Source organism: Solea solea, chromosome 11 (assembly GCF_958295425.1).
Source record: "Solea solea chromosome 11, fSolSol10.1, whole genome shotgun sequence".
In the NCBI taxonomy this organism is placed as follows: Eukaryota; Metazoa; Chordata; class Actinopteri; order Pleuronectiformes; family Soleidae; genus Solea; species Solea solea.
Genome location: NC_081144.1, coordinates 18,256,838 through 18,269,624, shown reverse-complemented (window position 1 = coordinate 18,269,624; position 12,787 = coordinate 18,256,838). Strand labels below are relative to the sequence as shown.

At 40.2% G+C, this 12,787-nt stretch overlaps 1 protein-coding gene across 3 annotated transcripts in view; it reads right to left on the bottom strand.

Moving 5' to 3' along the window:
• Positions 1–12,787, bottom strand: part of nphp4 (nephronophthisis 4) — a 139,630-nt gene that overhangs the window by 32,091 nt on the left and 94,752 nt on the right. For all 3 annotated transcript variants that reach the window (XM_058642834.1, XM_058642833.1, XM_058642835.1), the window contains exons 16-18: positions 10,140–10,327; positions 2,472–2,632; positions 1,751–1,922 (exon numbers count right to left, since the gene is read on the bottom strand). In XM_058642834.1, coding sequence (XP_058498817.1) covers positions 1,751–1,922; positions 2,472–2,632; positions 10,140–10,327 — 521 coding nt within the window. The remainder of the gene's footprint in view (positions 1–1,750; positions 1,923–2,471; positions 2,633–10,139; positions 10,328–12,787) is intronic.

The window sequence follows — 12,787 nt, the reverse complement described above, 5'->3', positions numbered from 1 at the left end:
AAGCGGTTGCAAGTCCTCCCTCGCCAAATTGATTCTGACTGTAGGCCAGGGCGCCTGATGGATATCTGAGCCTTGATTGGAATTTACATGCCAGACAAAAAACCCTCCAACTTCCATCCCCAGCACACCCAATAACCCACTGCACTCTCAACGTGCTCCGAGTGATAAGCGCAATGAGAAAGTGCTGGCATATTTAGCCCCAACAATGGCACTCAACAGAGTTTCTGAGGCTTGGGAATGATGCATTGTTTATGAGGGGGAGTATTGTTGCAACAGTTGATTAATGGTGAAGAATCATCAGCTGCCATCGTGCCACAGGGGCACACTAGGCCCAAATTGAATGAGAAGAGGAGAAGAGGAAAGCTTCTCAGATGTGAGATGGAGTGGAACTATCACATTAAGTCATTTAACGTTGGCTGTGTGTTTTCTTCGGAAGCCTGCACACCTCCAGAAAATGGGTACTTTCAACAGCAGCAGTAGCAGCGGCAGCAGCCCTGGGGATTCAGTGTCATTTCCCAACTACACTTCAGTAAGAGTAAACAGACAAACATTGCTCCATAATCTGAGGCTCCACATGGAATATGACCTGAATATAAAACACTCTTGTAAATATTTCAGAGGAGATTTTGGTGATTTGAAACCAGATCTTCTTTTGAAAGCTAGAACAAATACAACTTCTTGTTTCCCGGGCTTTCCTCACATATACCTTTATGCTCTGGGAACAAAACTGACAGCTGTACACAACAGACCTGATCTAATACATTCACTCTAAACCCTTCCCAGTGTCCCAGTAGGCGCATTGCTAGATTTAGCGTATGATTTCTGAGCGTCTCTGTAACTGTATTGTCTGCAGTAACGGGTCTTTCCTGTCAAACATTTCATGGAAGTGCACAAACCATACAGCACCTTATGCTCAAATAAACTGTCTTTTCAATTACTTGCCATCAATGAGAGAACGAGGGTGATGATGACTATTTCCTGTGCCGATCTCAGCTGACATAAGGCAATAGGGTCACACTGCCAGTCCATCACAGGGCCACATAGAGACAAAAAAAACATTCACTCTCACACCTACGGTCAATTTAGAGTGTCCAATTGACCTAACACCTTGCATGTTTTTGGACTGTGGGAGGAAACCAAACCTGCAGAAACCCACGCACACAGGGAGAACATGCACACAAACATGCGCACAAAGCACAAGGTAAAGGAAAAGATCATGGTTTTCGCCAACTGTGGTTGTCTGCTGTGTCCCTAAAAACACCTGGAAAGTCTCATAGCACCATAAAAATCCTCAACAAATCTTCCAGCATTTGGTCTTGAACTGTGGTCAGCTGTTGGGCATATGTCTCACTTTGTTACACACACACACACCATTTCCTCCTCCTCCTCCTCCTCCTCCTCCTCCTCCTCCCTCCTCCTCCTCTGCTCGCTGAGAATTTTGCCCCACATCATTTTGTTTAGTATGTCAAAAATGTGAAAATGTGCTCAATACACAAACATAATTGAGAATGCTTGAGAACATTCTGTTTGCGCCGTAAATCATTTAACAGCCAAGACACAAGATTTGACATCATTGTGTCAAATCTAAGGAGGTTGCCTGCTTTATTCATCTGTCCAACAATACTTGCTAATGCTATTAATAATGCCAAAGGACAATTCTTGAGATTTTTTCCAATTTTTTTTGCTGTTTTATGCTGATGTAATATTAAATTTTCACTATTCAGAGTGAAAAAATGAATCCCATACTCACCGATGTTGCCTGTGCGTATGTGCAGTCGGCCCCTGATGATGGTGTGGATGCTCATGGGGCTGAAAGCTGAGGTTTGGCTCATTAGTGGGGTGTCCTCTCCCACATAATCAGTGGTCAGCACCTCAACCTCATGAATCGCCTGCACTGCTGATTTACCTTGACGCAACATATACTGTGGAAGCAAGAAAAAAACCAGCGTGAGGATGTGTTTATTCCCAAGGCTGCATGTAAATCTAAAAGTAGCATTCAAGACGAGCAGAAAAATAAAACAATTTGACAGAGTAACGAGAAACGCAAAGCACACCTCAACACGAAGAGACAGAATTTGTCTTTTTCATAAATGGAAGAGGCCAAGTTCAGCTCTGCAACCTCTTGCTCTTCTGCTGCACTTAGGGAACCTATTACAGTCGCATGTTTTTGAGAACACATGGTTTATGCAATGCGATCTCTTTGTATGTGATGCTGTATTTTAGTGGCAAAGCCAGGTTCACTCCACTGAAGTTGTGAATAGAATCAGGTTGCATGAATCCATCGTGACGCAAGCACGTCATGAGTCTACAATGCATGTGTAAACAGAGTCTGTTCCCGGTTTTTGAATGCTTAACAATCTGGACGTTCAATTCTGCTGAACTGCAGTTTATGTGGAGGCTAACACTCCAACGGCTACTCATCGTTTTCAACCCGATTCGGGAAAAACCTTAAATGGAATGGAGTCTTTCACCTTGAGCTCGATGGCAGTAGATCCTATGAGGAGCAGCGAGTCGCTGTCCCAGATGTCGATGTGCATGGTGTGAAGAGCCAGGTAGCGAAGGAACCAGCACTTCTCCCCCGGTTTCAGGAAACCATCATCTACTCTGAACTGCAGCTGCAGACCTGGAGAGCCTGGAGATTTCAGACTATTCAAAAAAAACAGGCTAAAAGCATGAAGTATACACTGATTATATAAAAGGCAATTTTGAATTCTACAGACTCAAAGCACAAAAGTGTTACTACCAAAAGACTAATGGACTGTAATGTACAGTATATAACCCCATTAAAAGCCTGAAGAGAAGTGGGGACACTCATGGCTGAACAGTTAAAAACACATTCTACAACGAATGTTACAAATGTATAGGTTTCCTGTTTGAGGTTTTCTTGTTTAGCAAAGCAGATTTAAAAAAAAAAAAAATAATATGTAAAATCATGAATATTATATATATCCCTGTTTATCCCTCATCGCTGTCTTCTTTGCCTTCAAAGAAATATTGCTGTATTTGTTGCCATGTTACTGGCACCAACTGTCAGTCAGAAGTACAGCATTAGACAGTTGGCAGGAAAATGTGAGGCAGTTGCTTTGCCTACTTTATTGTGTGTGTGTGTGTGTGTGCATAGGATATAAACAAGTTCCATTCTTAAAACACTATATAGCATCTCTGTTATTATTTATGATTTTTTTCTAAAACGATGAAAGCTAATTTGAGTGTATTTAAGTCTGTGTAAAGAGAAAAATAATATCTCTTGTCCCTTTGTCATCCTGCAGGAAACTGTGTTACTTAACTGCCAGTGACAAGTTGAGTGATTAAAAAAAGTCACAAAGTGTTAAAAATGAGGTTGAAATCATATACACACATACGCGCATTAGTGGGGACCAAAGTAGGCCAACGTGGCTATTTGTGAGTGTTTGTACCGAACATTAAAGCAAAAGCACAAACATGTAGAGAAGTCACACAGAGCTGGTTTAGCTACAGTCCTGCCTCCCTCTCTCTTTCTCTCTCTTTCTCCCTCTTTACCGCTCTATCAGCGGTTCCTGCAGCCTCACAGCAGGAGTCTGCTCTTCTTTGTGTTCTTCTCTACTTCTTTTCCTCATCTTTAGGAATTTTAAATAAAGTGGCAGTAGTTTTTCTGTGTGTGTGTGTTGTTTTTTTTTTGTTATCCTTTATTTATCCAGGAAGGTCCCATTGAGATACAAGATCTCTTCTTCCAGGGAGTCCTGGTCAAGCTAGCACCACAAATAGTACAAATAGTTTCGGAGACAAACCAATTTCAAATATAAAAACTCACAACAGAATATAAAAGTTAAAAGGAAGCAGTAAAAGGATAGTAAAAAAAAACATGATAAAAGTAAAGTACAAAAGTCTAGGCTAAATGTGAAACAACAACATGTTTCTTTAATGACGGTCCATAAAACGCCTTTGAAAGCGTTTAAAGAAGGCAGTGTCTGGAGTGAAATTATGTTTTGCAGCTCATTTCCATGTCCACGGTGCATAGAAGGAGAAAACAGTTTTACTGAGTTCATTCTAGGAACATTTAGGAAAAGTCGGGTGTAGACCTGGTGCTGTGAGGCTAGAAATATACTCTACATAGGTAGTTTATCTTCAGCGGTGCTCAGGAGCTTTGAACTCCAAATCATTTTGGCCAGCATTTACACCTCTCAGTGTACAGCCTGCCACAAAGAATTAAAAGAAGTTGCAAGTAAACCGTTGGTGCTTTTAAATCCTTCCAGCATTTGAGGAGGAGTTACGCTAACTATGGCTCTGGTGCGCGATTGATCCATACGCCTAATAAATCCTGAAAACAGAAGACTGGATAGGAACGTTTTACTCCACAGTTGTCATGTACACTATATATCTAACATACATCATGTGTAAAGAGTGGGATCTCTGCATTTATCCAACACTATAGTCAAAGCAGTCTAAAGACAGACTACATGTTAAAGTTTAGGATGTAAATCTATTAGATTTCGGCTCTGCAAATTGAATCTTGACTCATCCTCGAACTTGAAGCACTTTAAATGAAACATGGCCTCATGAATGATGCAGCTCAGCTGGTGAGTGAAAACACACCCAACACGCAGCAGGGTGTTAATGTTGCTGTGTGAGAGAGGGAGCGTGGTCTGTGGTTTTGGTCTGGTGTTCACAGACGCCACATGCTATCGACTTTGGTGAAATGGACTTGAAAGCTCTGAAATGCCAAAAATGGAGTACTTTGAGCTTCACGTTATTTTTCGAAGGTGATAATGAACTTACAAGTACAGAACCTGTTTAGTTTGAACGTGTCACATCCGTTTTCTTCTAACAAGGTCAGAAAACATGCATTTGGGCCACAAGGAGACAAAAAAAACCTCAAAAATTGAATTAATCTCTGTGGGCTGCACTTCCTTAAATTCAGTGCTTGCACTTTCAGGTTTCAAAGCGTAAAATCCATCCATGTAGTGTCAATATTGGAAAGAAAAAGATGAATATACTGACTAGGGAAACCTTGAGTTTTGCATTATGTGGTAACAATAACAGTATATCAGATTTTAATCACAGACTTTTGGACGGAAACAGAAACTAAAGTAGCCTTGACACTTCTGTGCTGTTTCACAGTTTCTCTTCCGTGAACCGTCCTCTCTCTCCAACCATCCGACAACTCTCCACTTGGACCATTAATTATCCCAGCATGCTCTGGGGCTCGTGTGCTGTGGACGGGTGGCAAAGAGAGCACAGAGGGAGAACAAGAAAAAAACGAGAGGAGGAGCATGTGCTGTGTTTGTGGTTGAGGGAGACAGATGAGAGATTAGGCTCAAGGGTTGTACAAGGTTTGTGTTTGTGTGCGTGTCCTTGTATTTGTTAGCTCGTTTAGGACCTTTCCAAGCATAAACACTGACCTTGTCAGGACCAGTAGTCGTCATGGAGACCGAAACCTGGTCGGAATGAGGCAGAATCTCATTTCTGAGGAACTGGCCAAATTGAGGGCTTGCATGTGAAATGTGCTCAGGTTAAGGTTAGTTTTGGTTAAGGTGAGAGGATAATACGTTGTTTAGGCTGTCCAAAATGAACGGAAGTCAGTGTAGTGTCCGGAGACAAATAGCTGCACAAGCCGTGCGTGTTTGTGTGCGCGACCAAGTAAAAAAAATAAATAAATAAAGTGGATGGCCACATGTGTACACAGCAGGCCAGGCAGGCAGAACATCCTGCTGGGCATCACCAACAACCCTGTGAAGCCTGCAGGCAAAGGAAATAATGAGGATGCACTGTGAACAGACAGATGTAGAGACTGATGCAAACCAGAACATCACAGTAGAATGAATGAGGTTACACTTACCAACATATATATATATATGAAACTGTGCTTTATACTAACACACACAGACACAAAGCCATTCTTTTTTTTTCCATAGGAACATCGAAAATAATAATTTACAACATTGTTGGACGAATTCAATTTCCTTTATCTGAAGCAATGATTTGAGGGGCAAGAACTGCCTTATCGAGTCACGACACGTGCTTTTTAAGTGAGACGGCGCTTATCGGGGGAACAGAAACGAATCATCGCAGCGGGATTTTTCATCAAATGCCCAAAATCAATAGGAAGGAGAGTGACGTCGCTGTTCCACAAAACAGTCAGAACACACACGAATGCTTGTTGCACACATTGCAAAATAGCTACAGCCATGTGGGGCAGAAGATTTTTTGCCACAGATCCACTGCAGACACTTTACAAGCACACACTGAAGAAACTGGACAAAAAAGACATTAAGACACCAACACTGAGACATTATCTAGAGATATAACCTCTTGAGCCTTGATGGTTTTGTGTCTGTTTTGTAATATAAAGTGCACAACGACCAACGGACATAATGCAGGTCTATAGTTTACCCTGTAAGAGCTACCACCTGTTGGAGCTCAGTGACAGTGTCGCATTTAAACCTCAGATGAAATCATGGCACAAGAACGCTCACGTGTCAGGTCTTAATGTTGTGAAGCTGTGTTGTATTTTAATGTTATCGACCTGATCAACTGGTCTCACATTTAACACGAATATGTGTTGGGATTTAACGTTCTTATGTGTTTTTATTATTCTTGCTTATGATGTTTCACTCTATGTTGTGTTTTGTAAATGTGTTTTTATTCAGCTGTTGACTTATTATTGGAGCAGTCACGAAGCTGCACACTGTCCCCGTCTACTAAACTAACTAATGAATGCATTAATTATTCACTTAATGCAAAAGAACTGTTTAATAATAATAATAATATACATTTTAGTCGAGGACTCACTCAACCATGCAGTATTGAGATGACTTCTAATCAGGAAGTCAATATAAACAGTGGTGTGTGTGGGTGTGTCGGGCATGTACAGAATTATTATAACGAGAAAAATTCTTGCTCGGAATAACTCAGCTAAAGTATTGATCCACAATCATAATTAGATAATTTGAACTTTCACCTTTCATCGCTGCTGAATACATGTAATTATTGCTTGTGCATAATTTTAAATGTTAGTAAAGCAAAATCGTTGTCATCGAGACAGAGCACGCACTAACTAACTAACTAACTAACTAACTAGCATGAGGTTAAGAGCAGGATGACAAACGGTGTCTCAATCCTGTCTGTATTCTCAAGTGCTTATAGATAAAAGTTTAAAGAGTAAAGGAGCTGACTCTCTTTGTATTCGAAAATATAAACGTACTCTCTAGCATTTAATATTCAGCACTGTCTCCCTACATGAACGGATGTTGATACGTGCAAATGCAAAGAATGATGATGATGGACTGCCGGGGAAATGTGTCATTGCTTGCTGAATGTGCAGCGCGCAGGGTGTGACTCACACTGAAATCAGTTTTATGGTATATAATCAGTTTGAGGTTAACTTATGTTCACCGCCCGATACCCTGGCTCACTGCCAACCACACAGCCTCTATTCCGAGGGGCAGTTTAGTCTGACATCCTAATGTTCCCAGCTAATGTCTCCTTTGCCTTGGCTCGCCATGAAAACTACAGCTAATGAAAGCTTAGTGGGGTTTAGTCATCCAAACTTCATTGGTTCAAATTAAGATTATGACTTCATTGATGAAAGTTCAGTTAAGATAAGCACTCAAATAATGATGTCATTTCAGACATCTGCTTACGTGGGACCAGGCAAATCTGAATGTTTCGGACACCAAATGAAACACTGCTGAATTACACCTCTTCTAAATGACAGCATCTGTCAATGAAATAAAGTTTGTATTAATACGATGAAGTTTTCATTGTAAAACTTCCTGAGCGCACAGTTGATTTCCTGCCTGTGAAACAGGCACATCATCCAAAATGAATCTGAAGAGCGATCAGATCTCAGATGTTCCTCTTTTGCAGCCACATTGTGGCGTAAAATCTGATCAAATGTTGCTGTAAAACTGACTTGATAGTGAAGACCGAAACTAATTCTAATGAGTGCATGAAGAGACATGAAAGGGTTTGTCCACCCACAGCTTGAAGCAGGGTTTAGGAATCCACTCAGTAGGACACAGTCACAACGCTGAGAAAGTGTAGCAGCTTTGAAGCTGAAAGTCAGACTCTCTCAAATTCTGTCTATGTCTCTTACACACACACACACACACACACGCGCACACTGACTGACTGACTGATGAGAGCAGTCAGTAGGTAATTGATCTTAGACAATATTTGAGTTATTCTTGTCCTCATAGATCACTTGAACCACAGCCAGCGTTCAGTGTTTTACATTTAAATTAATTTGTCCAATAAGCGAGTGTAAGATAACTACAATAGCGTTACAGGAAAGGAAATTAAATTAACTATGTGCAATATGGCAATATTTCTCACTGGATTATAACTGCAAATCATTTAAAAAAGTGCTATAAATTAAATGTAAACTGTCTGCTCATATACTTGACATCCTGTTTAAATTATAGACAATGTTAAAGTCTAACAGGCAGATTATAACTATTAAATGCAAATACAGTAGTTCCAGTGTTTTATGAGAGAGAGCTTGACGTGTTTTTTTTAAGTACAAACAGTCCACGTACGATTGTTGATTTGAAGTATGGTCTAAAGTGTTTATGGCCCTCAGTACAGGTGTGAATAAATGAAAACACACGTGGGGTTTACAGTGAAGACAAACGACTCGCAAGGATTTCACAATCAACTGAATGTGTTTATGCTTCAGTGTTTGTCCATTATTGCAGTTTCCCATCCACATACACACTGTATATTGATCTTACAATGGGTAAAATCTTATTTAACTCTGGAGCTGGTTTGGTTCCCCCCCGGCTCTCTCTCCCTCTCTCTTCAAATAAAGCTACAGTGACAAGCGTACTAAATTAAGCCAAGTTGCAGCTAATTGCTTGTGTGTTCAAAGTTTGACTTCCGAGAAGAAAAAGACAATTATTTTGTCTTCACTTTGAATTATGTCAACAGCATCTCTGTGAAGTCTTAAATGGAAGATGATACGAGTTCCCATGAGAAGTTAGTTGTTTTAAACACAAATGTCACCTGCAAACTTTTCCTTTTATGTAAATAAAAGGAAATGAAGTTTCCATTTGTCTCCGCCCATATGCCTCTTCATGTTATATGACTACACTATATTGGATTACTACTAATATCTTATATAAAACAAAATTGGATTACATTCCCATTTGTTTTGTCTAGATGTTTGTCCAGCCTTGTTTGTAATCCGATATATTTAACTGGAGACTTAATTTGGAGGACAATTACAGATCATTTCCACAAAATTGTGCTTTTCATGGTATTACAGAAATAAAAACAAAAAAAGGAATGAATTCCATGGCACAATTTACCCTGAATCCATTTACTGTAGTAGCATCATGTCATGTACTATCAAATTGCTCTGAGTAGCTCCAAACTGTATATTTGTATGCTTCACTGAAGTTACAGAAGCAGCAGAAACACTTACCTGGTTAAATAATAGGAGAGAGACAGAATATTGTCTACATTAGCATAAGGAGTTTCAGCAGTTGTCAGGAAGAAAGTGGTATAGGTCGTATCCTCATAATATAAGGAAGGATGTGTGTGTATGTAGGAGGGCCTTGTAAAAGTGCACCATGGGTAATATAGAGTGAGAGCGATGCGGAGACAGGCAGAGGAAATATTGACGGAGGTAGACTGGAGTGTGTGTCTAGGGAATGGAGAATATGGGTAGGCTTAGGAATGGGGGAGGCGTTGTTTGTGTGTTCAATATCACGCTCTGTCAGAAGCTGTAATATCTCTTCCATTTCATTAGTTGCTACATGAATAGACTTGACATCAATCAGCACCCGCTTGCCTGACTGAGAGGGAAGTGTCTCTGTGTCATCGCGGAAGTTCGTAGGCACTGATTGAGCAACGTTAACCTGGAGAGCGTAAAAGTAAACATGGCTTGAACACTGTTTTGTAATGTATATAACGTGAGAGGGACATCAACGCACCGCTCAGCATGCAGTTCATGCTCGCGACTGTGAAACAATGAACTGACGGCACACTGTTGCTGCACGTATCGTCCATTATTAAACAACTTTCATGCGATACAAATATTACTGGAAGCCAGTGGCTAAATGAATCCCACAAATGATCTTTCATTCACCATAAACATTGACTCGGTTGATGGAGGGAGAAATAAAGAGTGTTATTGATTTTCAGCAGTGGATTCTTACCGGCATTGACAGTGCCATCTTTGTTGACCGAGGTGAGGACACAGGGGAGTGGACTGTTACTTTTGTGTGGGACTTTGTCACTGGTCAGAAGTTTGAGCTGCTGCGACGTCACTGGTGGGAAGCGATAGAACTGGAAGGTGAAGTGGATGTTGTCTGGCCAATCGGCACCAACACCCGCTCCAGGTATTCTGCCAAAAGACGGGGTCAATTTTTATTCAGAAAATAATAAATAAACACAATTAATATAATTTAAGAATAATAATGCAATACCTACTTATGATACTATCAATTAAATGCTAACTGTGGCGAAATCTATAAGAGGAGTGATGCAGTATGTCTATATTGGAAAGTTAGTGTTTAAAAATGCCATTAAAACCACATTTCATATAATGATTCACTGTATCGCAAACAATTAAAGGAAAGTAAAACAAAGAAAATCAAATATGCATTACATTCACGTCCAACCAGCGCGAGCAATTTGGCTTCACAGCTACATAAGAGTGAAAATCCTTGAATCAAATTTTGGATTACAAATTAAAGGGATAAATCACAACATAAAATTGATAATAACTGGAATTGCTCAATTAGAGGTTATGAAGAATACAACTTTGATTCGGTGGATCACTTGTAACACACACACACACACGCGCACAAACCATCATACACATTGATGCCTGTGCCATTCGGACACCTGTGGATTAGGGATGACTCGATACCACTTTGTGGCCATTGTGATACTAAAATCACAACCAAAACCAAAATGCTCCAACTATGTGGCAGACATTTACAGCCTCACAAACACTTTTGTGACAAGGTTTCAGACATCTCTCAGCACGTTGCCTGTGTTTGTGAGGCATCCCACGTGGGGTTTATGGACCGTATCAGATTTGACTTTTTCCATTTCTGAGATCTGATCTAAAGGGATTCTGGCTAGTAGCAGACCAAGTGTCTTATCGGTTCATCCATATTGTGGATGTTTGATTTAAATGCCTCTTAGACTAACCTGACCCCTATTCTAACCATTTCTAAAATCTATTTCTCTCACAAAGCCATTACAGGTCGTAAGGACTGGCCAAAATGTCCTCACAGTGATGGTTTTGAGCCATCACATCCACACACACACACACACACACACACACACACTTGAAACTGGCCTGAAACTAAATTAACCCTTTAACACCGAGTGTTTGTGCAAGCGCACTTTGCATTACTGCAGTTACGCGACGTTTTGTGCCATCGGAAAAAAATTGTGGTTTCTGAAAGCTGAGAAGTCAAAACCAACATGTGGTTATTACGGTAATTTCACTCGCGCTGTTGCAAAAAGCTGGCGAATCAGCATCTTTGTCACCAGAGAGGGCAAAACGCCTTTACACAGTTTCTATTTCTTGGCTTGTGTTTGGACATTGAGACGAAGACTCAAAAGAATGTTGTTTTAAATATGTGTTATACTGTTCAAATTTATTTTCAAGTTTTCTGCATTTGAAATTTCAAAAATACACTATTTTAACATGCAGTAAATTGTAAATAACTGCCAGATATTGAACGTTATTCTGGAAAAATGGGCAAAAGAACTTACTCACAGGACATTTTCTGGCCCTTTTTATGGTTAAAGTAAGCAAAAAAAAAAAACCCAGATGGACATTTTGAGGCTTAGGTGTTAAAGGGTTAAGTGTGACTTGCAGGATTAGCGAATTTTGTTTTTGATCTTATGAATGTAGTAAGTATAGCAATCAGCAAACAGGGAGAGCCGTGAGGCTCCCCATGACCATGGACAAGCCATCAGAGCTGGAGATTTCAAAGTTGATTCTAATAAGAGCAGTGTGTGTGTGTGTGTGTGTGTGTGTGTGCGAACCTCCCATTCAATCACACGTTATGAAATTCCACTGTTAAAGATGATACTGCGATCCATCTTCACAGGGGAGCCGACATTAATATTCATTCTGTAAACAGACAAGATTGATAATTATGGCGCCCGAGTGAGAGCTAGAAATTACGCTGCCTATCCACAGGCTCGCTGCCTGCTTGAGTGCGACTGCTGCGACGGCCTAAACCTTGCCAGCCATACCTGTTTGTCATAATTATGAGGCAACCTCAACCACACACTACAGCCAGCCACAAAATATACACTGAATGTATCACTGTGTAGTTTCAGGTTACACTCGTGATTGCCTTCAGGTGACTGTTAGAGAAGAAGCAGAGCAATCAAATAAGAGCTCATATTACTAAAATTCCAGGCTTTCTCATATAAAAATATCTATTTTTGTTTCACTGTTTCCATTGTTGGTAATACAATAGTGTTGTACCCAGAGGCTTCAAATATGTGTTGCTGTAAACTTATAATACAACTATGCTTCTTACGACAAACTCGCCCCCAGAAAAGAAGATTTGATTGCACTGAAATAAAGAAGACAGTGATAATATGTTCAAGAGAAACATACCGTTACAAACACTCAAAGCAGGATGGCAGGTTCAGGAATGATGGAATGAACGAGGGAGCATGAACTATGATGGAAGATTTCATCAGCATTTTATGTAATTATTTGGTTAATCTTTGGTTTTGTTTATAAATGCTTTAATATTGAATATCAAATGGCAAGTTCAATTCAGCGTGGTCTGTCTGTGCCTGCCCGTAAAGCAAAAGTAGCAAA